Raw genomic sequence first — 20,862 nt, 5'->3', positions numbered from 1 at the left:
GGGCCACGCATGGGCAGTAGCCGGTGACAGGCTGGCCTTGCGGGGGTCGCCGCTGCTGGCCAGAGGGGATCAGGAAGAGTTCATGGGCACAGGATGACTCCAGGGAGCTGCAAGAAGCCCCAGGTAAGCTAAAAATCATTTTTTGTTGACTTACATATTGCTTTAAGTAATTGCTAACTGAAAACCCAGACATACGGAAAAAACTGAATTCTAAATCTATCTGCATACTAAATGACAAAAGGTGCTTTACCTTAATAAGACAAAGTAAAAAGCAATTTATAAGTTACATTTTAATATCTCCTTTATTTCATATACATAGAGATAGAACGCAAGCGGGGTTGTATAGTATAATTACATTTAATGGCAGGCAGAAAAGGAACCCATTAAATATGCATATGTAAAGTAGCTGCTGAGAGTGAGCACGATACAGAACACCACTTTCCAACTGTTCCATTGTTAGTGGGAAGCCTGGCCACATTGACTCTGTATTTAGGTCATCTGAACAGGGGACGGATAAGCTGTGTGGGGAATGAGAGTGTTGCCAGTTCACAAGAGCCAACCTATTCCCACTGACTTGCCTTGTAATCCCCAGCTTGGGCTGAGGAGGGGAGAAGAGTGGGCCACCTGCGGGGCTCCCTTCAGCCTCGCTGCCAATTCACTAGTAGAGCCCTTCTTGGAAACTGGCTAACAAACCAATTAAGGGCAGTTAGGCTGCAGACACCTGGCCAAAAGTGACTATCACTAAACCAACAGTTCACAAAGGGAACGTAATTAGGGCTTCAAAGAGCTTTGTGCACATTTATACAGCTGTTTATATGGGGTTATGATCAGCGGAAAAGCCTTCAATTTTTCTATCGAGCAAAACTCAAGTCTGTAACAAAGAACACACTAACTCATTTGGCATATACTGCACTGTTCAGTTGTACTTAAAAGGGGAGAGGCCAGTTAAAAAGTCAGCAATGGCAGTCTCCATAGTCAGGTTTCTTTTAAATACGGAACTGTGGAAATTACTTTTGCCGGTTTAAAGAAAAAAAAAAAAAGAGTAACACCACATAGGTTTATACATTTAATTTTCAACTTTGTATTTTCCAACAGTTTTTATCATTACACACTCTTAAAGAACATCTGGGGTGAGAGTGATATGAAGGCTGCCATATTTATTTCCTGGTAAACCGTGCTGGCAGCCCTGCTGATCTTCTGGGGTAAGTAGTGTGAGTCAAAACCCTGGAACAAGCATATAGCTAATCCAGCAAAACCTGAGTCAGCTGAGTCAAAGTATGCTTGTTCAGGGTCTGTGGCTAAAAGGATTAGAGGCATAGGATCAGGAGCATAGTTTTTTGTTTAAAAGGAAATAAATATGGCAGCCTCCACATCTCTCTCACCATGAGTGATCGAAGCGCCCACTAGGGGTAAGATGGCATCAAAGGAAGCACTGCCACTCTACAGACAAATGAATGCTACAGAGAGCTCTGATAGGTGTTTCAGTAGACCCTACTTCGTGCAAGAGATGGTTAATGAGATGCTAATTTTTCCATCTTCCATGTAACTTTAATGCAAAGTGTATGTAGCTTGGATCTGGGCCAATCACATGCCTTTCCTGCAGGTCTGGATTGGCCCAATTTCACTTTGCTTGCAAGCTTGAAATATCATTTCAAACCATCTCTACTTTCTGGTACAGAAATGACTGCATTTAATTCCACCCTGTGCATGCGCAGTTGGCCCCAGACCGGCAGACTTACTGGCGCCAATTGCAGAAGAACGGAGAGGTGGCAGAGGACGACGAGGGAGCGACAAGGCCGGAGGAAACCCCAGGTATGTATACATTTTCTCTCATGTCCCATCTCAGGTTTACTTTAAGCAAGTGATCAGATTGATATTCAGATACAAAATCGATCGGATATAGAAGAAAGCTACACACGTTCTTTTTACAAATTACGATCATATTTCTGATTGGATTTCAACAAAGACATTGCACTATTTCTACCAAAGACATTCAACGCCAACAAATGATCATGTTTCTTGCTCAGTGCTCCTTGTATGTGATTTATATATTTATTGTATTTATAAAGCACACAGATTACGAAGCGCTGAATGTTAACCACATGTATCTATTGTACAGCGCTGCATAGTATGTTGGCGTTTTATAAATACAATTAAAGTTAATGTCAAGTGACTAAAAAAATAAAATGTCAGATACTTACCTAAGGACAGGGGAGGCTTTGGATCCTATAGTGCCTTCCCTGTCCTCTATTGTTCCACTCGTTCCATCGCCGTCATCCCCGTTTAAATTGCCGCCTCAAGAGGCACAATGGCTTCCGGAGACAGACGTCACCATACTGCGCATGTGCAAGTGCGCACATAAGCATGCGCAGTGCAAAGCCATTGTGTTCAGAAACACTGAGTGCTTCTGAAGCCTTCACAGGGCTCACAGACTTGTATTCAACCAGTTGGATGAACACAAACAATGGGTGACAATGCTGGAATGAGAGGCGCAAGAGAAGACAGGGATCTATAGCATGCAGCGCATCCCTGTCCATAGGTAAGTTTTCATTTTTTTTAAGTCTCTTTACATTTACTTTAATAATATGCATGAACTATCTGTCCAGTACATTATGTCACTCTGAGCACTTATTGTTTTAAAAATGCCCTTGTTCATGATTTTTCTGCACAAAGCCTAAAAAGACACTACAGTAACCACAAAACTGGCATTTTATAGGTGGCCTAGGTAAATGGAGGAAGGTACTTATGATTTGTAACAGGTTTCCGCCTGTCCTTGCTTATATTGCGGCGGTATACCCTCCAGTGAGTCTCTTCCAAACTGATGACCTGGCAGGTCAAAAGCAGCCGATCTGGATGCTGTGCCAGCCTTATCTTTCTGAGTGGCATAAAAAGCACACAGTTTCCCTTGCAGTGCGATTATACTTGCCAGGGAGGGGATGCAGGTAAGACTGGCAGCACTCGGAGGGCAGGTTGCCACTGTCTCCAGGTCAGTTCCAGCTCAGAGGGCAGAGAAGATACAACAACAATACTAAGAAGGAAGAGGGAAAGGATCTCAAGCATATCACATGTAACTTTAGTTTACCTAGGGCCACCTATGGCTTACCACTCTTGTGGTCAGTACGGTCTCTTTAAAAAGGGATTAATGATTGGAGGAGAACAGTTTCAATTACCAGCTGCCAGGTGCACAGCACCCCTTGTCGCATAATTACTGGCAAAACACCCTAATTCGGCATAAAAGCTTTTCAAACATCTTCTAATGCTTTTTTATTCACTAAAATACTTCATGATTTACAGTTTTCTAAAAAAACACTTGTTATAAATATTGACTGTGACAAGCAAAATGTATCCCCTGGACCCATCAGATGAACCCCCCGGGGTATGTGAAATATATGGAGAGAACCTGAGCTCTGGACATCGGGGTAAACAAATTCTCCATTATTTCGCCTTCACAACACTACAGTTAATCTAAAAATTTGTGCTAAAAGCAACAATAATTACCATATGCATCTTTTTACCTTTCTCAACATGGCCAACAAAAGACACAGATTATATATTTTCCTATTTTTATAAGCTGGAAGTAAATAACTTACTGTAAAAATTATTGTAAGATAAACACGTTTCTTGATATTTACTACAATAGACCTGCTTATACATTATGCAGCATCAAGTCACAAGAAGCAAAGGCTGGGCACTGGTGATGAATGCTCTAATTCAAGGGTGGCAAACTCAAATACAAAACGCCCGACATTGAACACCGTGACCAAGTCGCGGGTCAACCTCAATGTCTACTGCCCCCCCCCCCCTATAAATTTCCCTGGTGTCTAATAGACCCCTCCCTCCCGTATACAGTTCCCTGGTGTCTAGCGCTTTCCCTCTCCCTCACCATACGGCTTTTTTGGTGATCTAGGGCTTTACCTCCAATACAGCTTTCCTGGTAGTCTAGAGTGGGCCAAACGTAATGCAAAGTGGGGAAACCACTTGGGGGCCAAATCTGATGGCTCCGAGGGCCAGATTTGGCCCACGGGCTTGAGTTTGACATGTATGCGCTAATTCAATTTTAATCCAGTTCAGTACTTAAATATACAGCAAAGGAGTGAACAGACGGCCTGAGAGGCATTTTGCAGGTTCCCCCGCTTTGTCAGAGGCCACACATGTGCAGCTTTTGATCTACGGTGGAGTAAGTGGTGGTTACATGAATAGGCAGTTAGTACGCAGGCAGCATTACAAGAGAGCAGGCAGGCATGCAGTGCAGCTAGCAACATGCGTACAACACACTTACCCAGTGGGGGGTCGGGGGTGATTCCCATACTCTGCAGCAGGGCTTCTGCCTCTCTCCTCTTTTTCTCCAAGTCAGATTCCTCTTGGGGAGGGGCAACATCCTTCTTCTGATCAGACTAGTGGCAGAAAAAATAGCATAGGACGACTTATCAAAGTGCCAACAAAATATGGCTACCATCAAGTGCAATCCAACTGCCTAATTAACTGTTTATGACAGCTTATCTATAGTCAAATATATAAATCGGACAGTAGGCCTAGTGCTGTAAGTACAGCACTGCCTTGGCTATCTTACTTGTGTATACAGTACTTTTTCCATAGTGCAGTGGTGCACGGCCTGCTCTCCTGCATAACTTTTGCATTCTGCAGGTGCTACACATGCATCACTGCTAGCCATGGCTGTAAAGTCTGAGACATTTTTAGGTACCTGGAGTCGGAGGAGTTGGGTGATTTTTGTACCCACTTCATGGCCCTGCAAGGGCTGAGGAGTCAGAGCAATTTTGGGTACCTGGAGTCTGAGGTTTCAAAAACGAAGGGGTTGGATGGATTTTGTACCGACTCCACTGCCCTGCTGCTAGCACTAGCTGGGCCTAGATCCCACAGGAGCTAAAAGGACTAGAGGAACAGGGGATCGAACTAATAGCAATAAGGTCCTCATTCCTGATGGGATTTAATTCTGCCAGGAGCTGGACCCCACTGCTGTCAAGTATATCCATAAGTCCCCTTATGGTCCAAGCTCCTATAAAATAAATAGGAGGCCTCTAGATTTTAGACTTTAGCGGCCTCTAAACTTTAGAATCTGACTAATCCTTTGTATTGAAGCAACGTGAGCTCCACATATGCGATAAGCATGTGCTCAGTGGAGGCCTAGTACAGACACGCAACCTGATCTGCATACTACCTCAGGGTCAATGATGTATGTCAAAAATGGAAACTCCATATTAGTTAAATAAATTACATACGGTAAATGCTACACAGAACATTTTTTACTTTAATATTATTACCAAACACAGCATTATGAAAAACTGAAGCTATTTTACAATGCACTGCTATGGAAGAACTGATCAGTTAAAAGCATCTGTTTTTCAGTGTAAAGTGTAAAAGAGGCCTTACTGCCTGGATGCCAGCTTTGTATTTCCATAATAAGTGTGGGTGGGAGTGACTGCAATCTGGACAATAAAGAGAACCTAAACTGAAAATTAAAAAGCCAAAATAAACAAACCCGTCGTACTTACCTCCTGTGTAGTCTACTCATCAATCTCTTTCTCCTCTCCTGCATCCAGTTTGTCCACTGTGATCGATGGAATTCTCTGTCCTCCATTTTGAAAATGGCCATTACCCCCGAACAGCTTCCTGGTCAGCACACTGTTAAACTGTAATATCGCCCACTTGAGCCATATGGAAACATGGACAGTACCTTGCACATTCAGTTGTAACTGACAGCAGCTGATATATAACTGACAGCAACTGGTATATTTCAGTTCTGACAAAATATTGTCAGAACTGGAAGGGATCACTGTAAGAAGATAAAGTTGAGCTTCTGAGAGGAACAGACGGTGAGGTATGTATATAATATTAATTTGCAGCTACATCGTGTTTATTTTGAATAATTTTACTCAGTTCAGGTTCCCTTTAAGCTGCAGCAGGAAGTGATGTGGATGGTTCTGTTTGCCGTAAAGAACAGCAGAAACTATAGTGACTACGTAGATGTAGGAGACAATAACATAAAAATCGATTATATACAGTACCACCATAATAGCAGAATGCTTCAAAAAAAAAAAAAAATCTCACTTAAAGCGAAGGGGAAAAAAAGAAGTCATCCCTATATATGTGTGTAATTTAAATTAAGATATTAGTGTACCATTTCTCATCTATTGCTCGTATTATCCAGCAGTGGTTGGTGGAAAAAAAAAATCAATATGGCTTCCTGTTTTATCATGACAACAGGTGTTCGTTTTTGTGAATTAGTCAATTTGTTGTCACGCAATGGCCAAGAGAGCCACAAACAGATATCTTCTATCGGGATTCAGTGCTGTCAGCAGGTATCACCAATTAATTATCAATAAAAATGTGTGGAGACACACACACGCTACACACACACGCTACACACACACACGCTACACACACACACGCTACACACACACACGCTACACACACACGCTACACACACACGCTACACACACACGCTACACACACACGCTACACACACGCTACACACACACGCTACACACACACGCTACACACACACACACACACACACACACCTGATTGGGGGGGGATTGGAGTGGATTGGGCTGTCAGAATAAGAAAAAAAATAAGGTATGTATTCTGGCAACAGTTGTCTTTCTTTTTAGCAAAATCATATTTTATTGACATGGCTATTCTCATTAATGATTCCATTGGTTTTATAAATTCATGCCATGAGGCACTGATGATGACCAACCAGTCTGAAACGGTCTGTACGCATGCTGGGTTATTGTGGCTCTATACAATTAACATTTGTACATGCCGAGGAAAGGAACAGCACTACTTAAAAACAGATTGCATCCTTATGACTACCTGCTTGAGAGTGCAAACCCCACTAGTGGGATAAAATGCACACCCAGCACTCAAATAAAATGCACCTGTCTACCATTGGAGGATGTTGGTTTCCGTAATAGCTTGCATGCAACTTATTAAGTACTCGTCCCTCCCACTGCGAAGAAGTCATCCTACATGGGAGGGGCCCTAACACTAACTAATCCTAAATTATGCATATGCATAGCCTGGGTGCGCTACCAAGTAAAAGTTCAAAATTGCACTATACAATTAACAAGTTGACACATCATCGCATTCCAGCAGTTCTGGAAGTGTGTTTAGCTTTCAGGGACAACAAATGGACAATTTGCATCTTCAGCAAAGATGCATTAGGAGAGGCATCATATGTTCACTCCAACCTGAATAATCACAAATACCTTCTGTGTAAAGAAGGCAAATTTCTGTTTTACATAGCCTTTTTATTAACCTCCCTGGCGTTATGATTATTTCCAGATTTAAGGTCTAAAAGCATAACATTTTTTTCACAAGCTTTTAGACACGAAAGAAAAACATACTACAGAGAGGTCTGCAGCAGCTCCTGCATGAAACTCACTCAGGCACGGGATTACCACCCTGTACTGTGGCTTTCTGTCCCGAGCCTGACTCGGGATTACCGCTAAGGAGGTTAAGAGGGCTTTTTGGTCCTTTGGTCCTTTTTAGCCCCTTACATGCTCTTGAGCTTTCTGGGTAAATTGATTTTATTAAAAAAAAAAAAAAAAAAAAAAAAATAGATCATCACATCTTTCTAAAGCCCTGATAACTGTAGGGAACATTCTACACTCCATGGTGCTTCTTGCTACTGCACAGAAGTGCCCAAGAAGGGTACCTATAACCAGCAAAAACAGATAAAAGGTTAGATATGTACCTCAGTAGGGAATAGCCTCTAGATAGCCCAGAGCCCTCCCCAGTACTCCTACACCCATCCTGCGCTGGGACCAACAAACAAACAATCTCGCACTTTCAATATTGAAGATTGTTCGTGGCCGTGTTCCCCTCCGTATACGAACATAACCTCTCTGCACAGATGCAAAGCCCAGTCCGTGTCCATGCAATAGCATGGAGCCGCTCATGCATTGCTTTTTTTCTCCATAAACCAGCAGCTCAATGCTACTGCACAGGCGCAAACCTACTGGCCTCTGCACAGTGCGGCCACACTTGTACACGGATGGGAGCGCGGCCACAAAGAAGGAGAGAGGCCAGCAGCAGTGGGGTTATAGAGGATCAGATATTATTTTTTAAAGTTACTGGTGTGCTTTAAGCAAACTATTTTATTTTTAAAACCTTTAAAGTTGAATCTAAACGAGGGTCAGGAATCTGAATGACAGATTTTCCAAAAGTCCAGAGTTCCTCTTTAAAACAGCCACAAGGCAGGCAACAGCTGTTTCCAAATTTTGGTTCAGTAACTAAAGCAAAAAACTAACTTGACAACCAAGCAAACAGTATAAAACAAAACCAAACAAAAAAAAATAGTAATGGCAACCCCCTTTCTATATTTCTAATAATTGGTGTAAATGTTAAGTTATTAAACAGTAAGCTGTGGCAAAGAAAATTAACTTTTTATGTAAAATAGATTTATGACCCATTTGTATTACAAGAAGCAGAGGATAGCAACACAAGTTCCTCATCCAAGCTTAGAAAGCGCAAGGATTTGGCTCCCCCTGCTGTATATTTTACTAATTGCAAGAGAATGGGAAACCAAATTTCATTACTGGTGCTAGCGTGGATTCACAACACTAAAGGATACATAAGTGCTAAATATATGCCAAAAATTACGCCTATTGTGTGTGTGGTGAGTAGTGCAGAGGCCTACCGCACCTCCCTTGCCACGGCGTCAGCCTCTGTTTTCCTGCAAAGCAGCCCGTTCCGAAGTCTTGGTCAGCGTGTTCAGTGCCCTCTGACACGGACATGCTGAGCATGTGCAGTAGGTCTGCTTGGGTGCCTTGTGACCGCGCTCCTCACCGACCTCAAATCCAGTGCACGCACTCACGCTCCAGGTATGTCTTCCTGCAAGAGTGTGCGAGTACTCCAAGCAGACATACTGCACATGCGCCCAACCCTGCAGACCAGGACTTGGGAACGGGCCACTCTGCAGGAAAACAGAGGCTGACGCGAGGCAAGGGAGGTGCTGTAAGCCTCTGCGCTACTCCCCACACACACAGTAGGTGTCATTTTTGGCATATTTTTAGCACTAAGGTATCCTTTAACTGTTAGATATAAAATCCACTATAACTGAGTAAAATGAAAAAAAGCATAGCGACTCATCAGGCGACGAAACCGGTAAAGCGCACGCGGCCAGCAGACGTGGAGGCAACACAGGGGGATTCGTGAGGAGTCAGAGGGAGGCCAAACTAACCAGCGCAGCCAAGCCGACCCGGAGGCCCACGATTGGGGTGGAGCCCACAAAAACTCTGTGCCTTAAAGTGAACCTTAAGTGTCCCAAAAAAAATGAGTTTTACTCACCTGGGGCTTACCTCAGCCCCCTGCAGCTGATCGGTGCCCACGACGAGTCGCTCTGATGCTCCGGGTCCCGCTGGCGGCCACTTCCGGTTTCGCCGTCAGGACCCGTCAGGCTGGGGAACGCGGCTGATACTACGCGTTCCCAGCCAAAATAGCACCCCTATGCGGCCATATGTCCGCATAGGCACCCGTATGCGGACATATGGCCGCATAGGGGTGCTATTTTGGCTGGGAACGCGTAGTATCAGCCGCGTTCCCCAGCCTGACGGTCCTGACGGCGAAACCGGAAGTGGCCGCCAGCGGGACCCGGAGCATCAGAGCGACTCGTCGTGGGCACCGATCAGCTGCAGGGGGCTGAGGTAAGCCCCAGGTGAGTAAAACTCATTTTTTTTGGGACACTTAAGGTTCACTTTAAACACCGGACACGTTTGTAAGTGTGCATTTCTTTTAAAATTAAAGTGGTTTTACAATTTTACGCTATGGGAGCTCTGGTTATTTGTCTTTTTGAGGTGTATTGATACTGCAGCAGAGTGATCTCAGTGGAGGAGAATCCTTGAATGGCAGGGGGCGGCCAGATGACCCCTTAAGCGCTGGAGACCCATCTAACAGAGGGTCATTTGTATGCGGGGAGTTCCCACTGCGTGGGGTGTGGTGGAGGTGAATTTTACCGCAAGAATTGGTCATTGGAACTTGGAGGTCATTTAGGAAGAACTCCACACTACTTGTCTTGTAGGACTGTCTTGCATGAGAAAGAGAGACACTTGTTTTGCAGTATCTAAGTGCGCAGCTATTGGTTGAATATTGAGATTTATGTGTATAGAAAGCAGCGCACCACCGGTGAAACCCCGTATTGTATTATCAGCGCAGTTTTTCAGATAGTTGTGTATCCATGGATTCTGTCAGTGTTTGATCTGTTCACCATCAACATTGCGTGCAGCAGCAACCACAGCCTCCCAGACACTGTTCAGAGAGGTGTACTGTTTTCCTTCCTTGTAAATCTCACATTTGATGATGGACCACAGGCTTTCAATGGGGTTCAGATCAGGTGAACAAGGAGGCCATGTCATTAGTTTTTCTTCTTTTATACCCTTTCTTGCCAGCCATGCTGTGGAGTACTTGGACGCGTGTGATGGAGCATTGTCCTGCATGAAAATCATGTTTTAATTGAAGGATGCAGACTTCTTCCTGTACCACTGCTTGAAGAAGGTGTCTTCCAGAAACTGGCAGTAGGACTGGGAGTTGAGCTTGACTCCATCCTCAACTCGAAAAGGCCCCACAGGCTCATTTTTGATGATACCAGCCCAAACCAGTACTCCACCTCCACCTTGCTGGCGTCTGAGTGAGACTGGGGCTCTCTGCCCTTTACCAATCCAGCCATGGGCCCATCCATCTGGCCCATCAAGACTCACTCTCATTTCATCGGTCCATAAAACCTTAGAAAAATCAGTCTTGAGATATTTCTTGGCCCAGTCTTGACGTTTCAGCTTGTGTGTCTTGTTCAGTGGTGGTCGTCTTTCAGCCTTTCTTACCTTGGCCATGTCTCTGAGTATTGCACACCTTGTGCTTTTAGGCACTCCAGTGATGTTGCAGCTCTGAAATATGGCCAAACTGGTGGCAAGTGGCATCTTGGCAGCTGCACGCTTGACTTTTCTCAGTTCATGGGCAGTTATTTTGCGCCTTGGTTTTTCCACACGCTTCTTGCGACCCTGTTGACTATTTTGAATGAAACGCTTGATTGTTCGATGATCACCCTTCAGAAGCTTTGCAATTTTAAGAGTGCTGCATCCCTCTGCAAGATATCTCACTATTTTTTACTTTTCTGAGCCTGTCAAGTCCTTCTTTTGACCCATTTTGCCAAAGGAAAGGACGTAGCCTAATAATTATGCATACCTGATATAAGGTGTTGATGTCATTAGACCACACATATACATACATACATACATACACACATACACATATACTGTACACACACAGTATAAACTGAGCCTTCATCCCTGTACTAAAATCGCTATTTAACCTGTCCCTCCCCACTGGCATCGTTCCATCCCCACTCAAAAAAGCTGTGGAGACACCACTATTTAAAAAAAACAAAACAAAAAAAAAAAAACTTTGGATCCCACCGCACTTGCCAACTACTGCCTGGTGTCACTTCTCCCATTTGCATCCAAATTACTTGAACACCTTATACATGCTGAACTAAGCCATTTTTTTTCTGCCAACTCCGTTTGATCAGTTCCAGTCTGGCTTTCGCTATAACCACTCCACAGAAACTGTTCTTACTAAAGTGGCCAATGATCTTCTTAGAGTTAAATCCAAAGGTCATTTTTCCATACTCATCCTTCTTGATCTGTCATCAGCATTTGATACTATTGACCACACCTTACTCCTACAGATACTTTCATCTGTAGGCATAAAGGGCCTCGCTCTCTCCTGTTTATCTTCCCATCTCTCTGGAAGCTCTTCCAGTCTCTTACTCAGATCAGATCTCTTTTCCTCATCCTTTGTCTGTGGGGGTACGTCAAGGCTCTGTCCTTGGCCCCCTCCTCTTTTCCATCTACATGCAAGGTCTTGGCAACTTAATCATCTCTTTTGAGTTTCAATACCACTTATATGCAGACCATACACAACGGTACCTCTCAGCTCCAGACCTTAACTCACTTCTCACACATGTTCCTAACTGATTGTCTGCTATATCCTCCTTCATGCCCTCTCACTTCTTAAAAACTTAATACGAGTAAAACAGAACTAATCATTTAGTGCTTAGTGGTAATAATTGACTCCCCATGTTCACTCCCTAACCAGCTCCTGTTATCTTCAACTCAAACATATCTCTCATCCGACCTTTTCTAATTTAAGACAAAACTAAAATGTTAATACATAGTCTTATAATATCTTGTCCAGACTATTGTAACATACTACTTTGTAGACTACCAAATAACAGACTGGCAATGCTCCAATCTGTACTGAACACGGCCAGAGGATAAAGTTCCAACTCTTAACCCTTGCCCTACAAAGCTCTCCACAATATCTCTCCTCTGCAAATCTTCTTAGGGACCTTCTCCACTAGCGCGATTGCTGAATCGCAAACCGCTAGTGATTTTCAAATCGGTACGGTTTGCTATTTAACATAAGAATCGCGGTAGGTCATTTCCACTACCGCGATTCGTTTTTAACTCAATCGCGATCGTGCTGCGGAACGATTATTGCCGCAATCTTGCTATGCAGTGCATAGCATAGCAAAATTGCGATCGCAAACGTCAGGTAATTGCCGCGAAATTTTGCTGAATCGCAATCGCTTAGCACGAACGCTAGCGATTGCTAGTGGAAAAGGGCCCGTACAGGCTTCCAGATACTATCCCAACCGCACTCTCAGACCTGCACATGACATTCTTTTAACCTCCTCTAGAATTACTTCCTCGCATTCATGTATAGAAGATTTAGCACGTGCTTCACCTCTCCTCTGGAATGCCTTTCCACAACACACCTATCACTCTTCAACCTTTGTTACCATTAAACACTCTCTCAAATCTCACCATTTCCCGAAAAGCCTACGCTCTACCTTAGGCCACTTCCCCTTTGTCCATTGTTGCACTCCACCAAATATCCTAAAACACACTGCCTGTAGGCATGTTTATTGTATACAACCCCACCTCTTGTTCCCCTCTATTCCTATAGATTGTAAGCTCGCATCGCAAGGGCAGGGCTCTCTCCCCGGTTGTGTCTCGAAATTCATTATACATTTTATACATCATGTTACTTTTGTTACTGTAATTACCAATTTTTTATCGATTCTGTATTTTGTCCCAATGTTGTATTTTGTATATTGATGTAAACAGTTTGTATTAGAACACGTACCCCATGTTCGTTTCTTACTTTGTACAGCGCCACGGAATTGGTTGGCGATTTATAATTCAATAATAATAATAATAATAATAATAATAATATATATTATTACTTTCACAAACTGAAAAGAGTTTTTTTTTTTTTTTTATAGATTTCACCTTGAAATGAAAAATCCATGCAACAGCCGCCCCAGTGCAAGGCCGATTTGCAGCCCCTCCAGGTCTCCAACCAGGGCCCCTGCAGTGTGAGACAGCAGAGCCCAATCACCTGCCCATTGGCACTACCTGTGTCCTGTCTCCATGCCCGCAGGCAGCCTGTTCCCTCAAGACCCTGCAGTGTGTACATAGTCATGCAATGTACATGCTGCCAGGTCACGGGGAACAGGCAGACAGACGGGGATAGAGACAGGAAACAGGTGGTGTGCGTTGGTATGCAAGTGGCTGGGCACTGCTGCCAATGCACTGCAGGGGCCCCTATTGGAGACCTGGAGGGGCTGCAAGTCGGCCCTGCACAGTGACGGCAGTTCAGCTAATGGGCAGGTGAGAATACTCTACTGACAGTTTGCAATCTCCATTCTTAGTTTGGTTGTAAAAATGAAAACATTTTACTTATTAAAATTAAAAAATGAGTTGCGTAGCTCACATTTCATTGCAATTTATTTTAACAAAAGGATTTAGCTTCACTCCTTAGTAACATATATGCAACAGGAGATGGTTGGTAAACTGCTGCTTCCATCAAAGGCTTCTCTCACAGGTGTTTTGTCTAAGTTATACTCTCTGTTTAAAGGTCCATACCTCTTTCTTTTTCTTCTCTTCTTCCTTTCTTTTCTTCTCCTCCCTGATCTGAGCCAACCTCTGCTTCTTCCGCTCCAGCTCAGCCTTCAGCTCACTTTTGTCTGACATGATGAGAAATCTGGGAAGAGGAAAGCAACAAGTCATCGTACCCATGACCTCACCTTTCCTCACTGCACAAATCACACACGCCAAATAGACAAGGGGGAACTTATGACACTAGTCACAATGAGTTTGGAATCAAATCAAAAGTCAAGTTAAATATATAATGGATTCCTTTAGGGCCCTTTCCCACTAGCTAAGATGTGCAAACCCGATTTCATACACACATTGTGGTGCACGTCATGACGTCGCGAAGCTGTGTTTCAGCACGCATCAGTGGCACTTGTACTAATTAACTTGACAAGAAATCGCTTCCATTGTGCGATAAAATGTTCCCAGTGGCGTTACATCGCAATGCATTGCTAGATGTGAATAGAAAAATGAAAGTCTTTGGACTTACGTTTTACCTTGGAAACCGCGCACAACACATGTTAAGTCAAAACTGGAACAATTGTGCCTGGTGTGAAAGGGCCCTTACAAAAAAGGTACTATTTACATATTTTTTTTTCTTTGATGTGTGGAAAGCTGGCATCTGCATACCTCGTAGCTAAAATACAGAAGCTCTGTAACCCAGATTTGCCAAGAGCCGGTTTCCTAATCTCAAAGAAGAAGAAGAAGTGTAAACTTGGTTTCAATTTTGCTGGGAGCATTGAAAGGGTTAAGCCTCAGTGTTACCTTCAGTCTATTCACAGTTGTCATTAAATAATTAGACACCTTGATATGGCTAAACAAACAAAGAACACTGAGCAGTGAATTTATCCGCACTATATGTGGAATAAAGACTATTGTGTGCTGTGCAAGAGTTTGGGTCCACTTTAATATCGCCCTTCAGTATGCCAAGAGTATAGGAGTACTGCAGGTAAGTGGAGACAAATAAGTTAAAGAACCAGAGGATCTGGATATACTCAAAGCTTGGGTTGTCAAGGCACTGAAGCCTTCTGTTGGCTTAAAAATCTGAAGCTCAGGAGCTGGTGCTGGGTTTCTGCAGGTGACCAATCACAACAGAGATGAGACCCAACATTTTTGACTTTCTCCATATAATTTTGTGACTTTTATTTACATACCATAGCTCAGTATAAATTACATTTTTTCAGAGCAAAACTGGAGTACTGCTCATTCAAGCAGGGTCGTTTTCAATGTAATTTTTTATAACGGTCTCCAATTCCTTAATACATAATAGTAAAATTTTGAATTACGTTTAGTAACAACCATATCCAATATTTACTCCCAATAGATAAAAGATCTGATGAAACTGACTGACTGGAAACTGACTGGATTTTCCTTAGATCAACCAGTGAATTCTTGAATCGACTGATGATCAGAGACAACCAATAAACAATGGTTTCATCGGTCATGAGGTGGCCCAACATGTTTGAGTCAATCAGACAAATGACCAACCTGTTAAAGTTTGTTTCAGAAGTGAATAAAAACTGGCTAGTGGAGAGATATCCTGAAATGATACTGATGCTTACTGAATGACATTAAAGTGAACCAGAGGTGATATGGAGGCTGCCATATTTATTTCCTTCTAGAGGGAGCTTGAGATGGGGCCACAGCATAAAAACATACTTGCCTGGGTTTTTTTTTCCCAGTCACTACCCCCCCCCCCCCCCCAGCCTGATCACTCCCACCCTGTCCTCTTCTGGCAGCCCTGCCGATTTATTTGGCTGCAGAAGTGTCTGAATTACACCAGAAACAAGCATGCAGCTAATCTTGTCAGATCTGACATTAATGTCAGAAACACCCGATTTGCTGCATGCTTGGTTAGTGTCTATGTCTAAAAGTATTAGTGACAGAGCATCTGCAGGATAGTCAGGCAACTCGTATTGCTTAAAGGGCCTGATCGCTCCCACGCTATCTTCTTCTGGCTCCCCGTTCACCCGCAACTGGCCCCTGATGTTCTTACATAGTGTGGGTATTTAAAGGACAACTGTAACAAGAGCGATATGGAGGGTGCCATATTTATTTCCTTTTAAACAATACCAGTTGCCTGGCTGTCCTGATCCTCTGCCTCTAATCCTTTTAGATCTAGACCCTGAACAAGCATGCAGCAGATCAGGTGTTTCTGACATTGTCAGAACTGACAAGATTAGCTACATGCTTGTTTCTGAGGTAATTCAGACACTACTGCAGCCAAATAGACCAGCAGGACCGCCAGGCAACTGTACCAGTTAATAAGGAAATAAATATGGGAGCCTCCATATCACTTTCACCTCTGGTTCACTTTAAACGTCTGCATATATCAGGCATTTGTTCACCTTTCAGAGCATACCCGTGCTTGTAGTACATTAACTGGATACAGTGGCTCATTCTGCTAAATACTGCTAGCAAATTTGCAGGAGAAGCAGAATGGAAATTACTGACTTCAATCGATCCATAAGTGGGAAGGACGGCTTCCTGTGCAACAAACACGGGTCTTCACACCGTGTTCCGTAAATGTCACTGCTTTGGAATGGTGTCAGAAGTGTAGCTGCCAAGTTATCCAGCTAATTGAGAACTCAGCAAGACAGAAGCCTATTAAACTACAATACATCTTCCTCCCCAGCTTTATGTTACTGTACATGTCAGGACACATCAGCTTTCCTCGCAGACACCTTTAATCCATGGACAGGACCGCAAAACACTTGACATGGAACATTTCAAGTGTATCATCACTGCTGCCAGACAAACCGGCAGCACATTTCAAAACCAGTAATGTCTATTTCAAAGTGGACCTGTAATTTCTTTCTGGCACGTGTAACACCACAAAGAATGAGTGTGGTGACAAGGAGATGTTATGAAAGGTTTACTCCGGCGCTAGTCCAACTGAGTAATCTTTTAACAATCTACCCAAAATCTACTGTACGTTGTGAGCCTCTACATAACGAATGATTCACATTATACATAGTATGCCTGACCATCATATTGTGTAGCCATGGATAAATCTGATGAGTCAGACTGGGGTCATGTGAGTATTTTTTGTGCTTGATGGCAAGTTACCATAGCATCAGCATCAGGGCTGTGGTGTCGGTACAAAAATCATCTAACTCCTCAATTTATGAAACCACTGACTCCGACTCCTGGTACCCAAAATTGCTCAGATTCAGACTTTTCAACTCTGACTCCTTAGTCTAATACTTACAAGGGCTGTGGAGTTGGTACAAAAATCATCTGACTTAAACTCCTCAGTTTATGAAACCACTGACTCCAGGTACCCAAAAATTGCTCTGACTCCTCAGCCCTGACCAGCATGTTGGGTTGTGGGGAATTAGGCTAAGCAACAGACACTCTAAAAACCTAAAAAAAAAAAAAAACCTGTTACACAATTTTTTTTGTACAGGTTTGTGTCATCTGGCTGTTGTACACACTAGGCTTGGTTGAGTTGCATGTACAGCAAGGGAGGGGTAGAGAAACGCAAGGCTTTCCATAACACATGGCAATAAAACAATGATCTAAAAGATCTGGTCCAGCCCATTGCTACTTGCCTACATTTTATCTGGAAAATAATGGAGATGCCGGTATGGATATCTGACTCTCACGTCCTTTCGCTTTGGTCAACATATGTATTTTATCTGTCCAGGTATTTAAAGGATACCTTACCCTGAAGCAAAGATACCTAAGGTAATCCCAGAGTTATGTTCATGCTGGATCCACATATCACTGTGTATGGTCTGTTCCTCCCCTCATTACCGCTTGGTCTCAATAATCACTCTTTGAAAAATACGACTTTTAGCTAAACTCAAATTTAGACAGGAAGAGGCAGGCTTACTGCAATCGTCCCTCCCACCACCCTACCATTCCCTCCTCCTTAAGGGGAGTAAACAGGGTGGGGAAGAGGAGGATACGGGAGATTGATTTGAGGGAACATTGCAGGAAGCACGCTTCTTTCGGTTTGAAAATTTGACTTTAGCCAAACGTAACATTCAAGGAGTGATTACAGAAGCCGTGAGGAACTAGGAGAAAAATGGACAACCAACAGAGGTATGTGAATCCAGCCTAAACACAACTCTGTGCTTACCTTGGGTAGCCTTGCCTCGGGTCAGGTATACTTCCATCTGAGGAGTTGCAGCAAAGACAGATGGAGCCAGAGAAAGAGTAGACAACATGTAAACACAAAGCTGTTCCACATTAATGTCTTCCAACAACTTCACTGCAACTTAATGCCTAGTACACACCATACAATTTTCTGTTAGATTTACCTGCCAGATAGATAATTTCCAACATGTTGGAAATTATCTAACCATCTATCTGCCTAGCAATTAAGCATTGTTCTACTCAACCAGAAGACAATGCACCAGAGATAATGACCAGTCTCTACCAGTACTTCACAGAAAATAATCTAATTACATAAAATCTTACCACAAAATCTAATGCTGGGCATACACGGTAAGTTTTATATTATCAATTGAGCCGCTGATGGCTCGATTGATAATATTCAACCTGTCCGATACCCCGCCGGATCGATACTGCGCTCGATACCGGCGGGAAGAACAATGGGAGGAAATGAAGCGCTGATTAGCAGCGCCGGCGGGGACGAGCGGGAATCGATCTGCAGCACGCGCGGGCAAGCGGTGACGCGCCGCCGGTGCATAAACTCACCGTGTATGCCCATCATAACAGAAAATTGTATAGTGTGTACTAGGCATTAGATTAGAACCCTCTAGATTGTAAGCCTTCGGGCAGGGCCCTCCTCCTTGTGTCTGCTAACTGGTCATGCACCTCCATTACCATACACCCTTCCTATGGATCTGAGTGAACTCTTGAGTAATCTCGACTGGCCTAATCTCCATGCTCCCATCCAGTGACTGACTAAGCCAGTGGTCCTCAAACTAAGGCCCGCGGGCCGAATGTGGCCCCTTGAGGTTTTTTTACTGGCCCTCCACACACAAAATTTATCACTTATACATGCAGCAGCAGTGCTGGCACCACGTTTCCACATGGAAGCCAGCAAGAAGTCATTCACTGGCTTCCAACCCAATTCCGCATTAGGTGGCACTGCTGTCCAATTGTATGGCAGGTTGTCACCTGGGTATGCTTCACTGCCTGGTGCGTGGTAGTGGTGGGAGTTGGGTTGTTAGAGGTAATATAAAAGCAGTGTGCGCACGCACGTGTGTGTAGGGGTGGATACTTTGCAGTCCTTGCAATTTCTTTGGAAAGGGGTTTGTTTTTGGGGGACGTATATATTTTTAACACTGATTGCTTTGCGTGTGGGGGATTGTGTTTCAGGCACTGTTTACACTACCTAGGTTCAATGTAATGTTTTTCTACATCATTTTATGTACACTCCGGCCCCCAGCAGTCTAAAGTATGTTGACCTATCCCTTGACTAAAAAAGTTTGGGGACCCCTGGACTAAGCATTACCTTGTACTCATACTGTGCTGCATGATCTGGTTTGCATGTGTTCCTGTATTGTCTTATTGCTGTATGTCACCCCTAAATATTGTCTGTAGCCTTAACTAATGTCCAGCGCTGAGTAATGTGTTGGCGCTTTATAAATACATTAAATAAATAAAATAAACTTTACGTGTCTTGCTCCCATCAACTCCGAACATGGATGCCTTTCACACCACAGGCTCCATAACCTGTGCATTGAACACCACAGCCAAGGCCATAAGTGGGCACAGTGTATGAGACTAATGCATTGTGGGTCTTTTTGGCCTGTACTGGAAGTGATATTCTCATTGTAGATTTTAGGCAGGGTTTACACGAGGGGAATCACATGCAGTTTCCCCACATGCAGAATAAAATTAGATGTGACAGCCCATGTTAAGTAATGGGTATGTTAATATTTAAATGCAATTCCCACATGCAGGGAATAAACTTGGTACATGCACCATTTTCCAGCACACCACAGGCGTTATCAACTTGACAATCACTGTCTATTTTCTGTAACCATGCGTGCTGTAATAGAGATGAACGCCCATGTGTGCGGGGGAATAATGTGTGTAATTCCAACACAACACCACTAGTGTGAACGCAACCATACACAGCTTACCCAACAAACAGAAATTTTGGTGTAATTGGCAATCGTGGTGTTAACGAGAAACCGTAATCAAGAATTAAATTCATCCCAATCAGTAGCTGAAACCCCCTTTTACATGTGAAATCTATTCCTTTTCACAAACGGGGGCTCTGTATGGCTAATATTGTGGTAAAACCCCTCCCACAGTGTGATGTCAGCACCTCACAGCACTGAGGTCCTGACATCACACTGTGGAAGCCTTGTTGCACTGTGGGAAATAACAGCTGTTTCCAACTGTCAAAAAAGCAAGCAGGATCTCCTTCTAGTGACATCACTTGCCGGCATTAAAAATGTCACCATGTTACAAATGTCAGAATGTAAATCAGGGAGAGGAAAGCTTGTACAATGATCAAACACTGACTAAATCATTTATACATAATTATTGTAAAAATGAAGCACTTTTTATTACATTATTTGCACTAGAGTTCCTCTTTAAAGAGACTCCGTAACAAAAATTGCATCCTGTTTTTTATCATCCTACAAGTTCCAAAAGCGATTCTAAGGTGTTCTGGCTTACTGCAGCACTTTCTGCTATCACAGTCTCTGTAATAAATCAATGTATCTTTCCCTTGTCAGACTTGTCAGCCTGTGTCTGGAAGGCTGCCAAGTTCTTCAGTGTTGTGGTTCTGCTATGAATTCCCCATTTCAGGCCCATCTATGCACACTGCCTGTGTATTATTTAGATTAGAGCAGCTTCTCTCTTCTCTCTTATCTTTTACAAGCTGGATAAATCGTCCTCTGAGCTGGCTGGGCTTTCACATACTGAAGAATTACAGACAAGGGCAAAGCTGTTTGCAGGAGAAAAAAGAGCAGCC

General features: G+C 43.4%; 1 protein-coding gene across 8 annotated transcripts in view; it reads right to left on the bottom strand.

The window, feature by feature from the left end:
* The window catches only part of DYNC1I2 (dynein cytoplasmic 1 intermediate chain 2), a 213,009-nt gene that overhangs the window by 155,611 nt on the left and 36,536 nt on the right, over window positions 1–20,862 (bottom strand). For all 8 annotated transcript variants that reach the window (XM_068245516.1, XM_068245518.1, XM_068245519.1 and 5 more), the window contains exons 3-4: window positions 13,947–14,064; window positions 4,280–4,394 (exon numbers count right to left, since the gene is read on the bottom strand). In XM_068245516.1, coding sequence (XP_068101617.1) covers window positions 4,280–4,394; window positions 13,947–14,054 — 223 coding nt within the window. In that variant the 5' untranslated portion in view covers window positions 14,055–14,064. The remainder of the gene's footprint in view (window positions 1–4,279; window positions 4,395–13,946; window positions 14,065–20,862) is intronic.

The sequence above is a fragment of the Hyperolius riggenbachi genome, chromosome 7 (assembly GCF_040937935.1).
Source record: "Hyperolius riggenbachi isolate aHypRig1 chromosome 7, aHypRig1.pri, whole genome shotgun sequence".
NCBI classification, from domain to species: Eukaryota; Metazoa; Chordata; class Amphibia; order Anura; family Hyperoliidae; genus Hyperolius; species Hyperolius riggenbachi.
The sequence above is the reverse complement of the archived record's forward strand: the minus strand, read 5'-3'. Positions and strand labels throughout refer to the sequence as shown.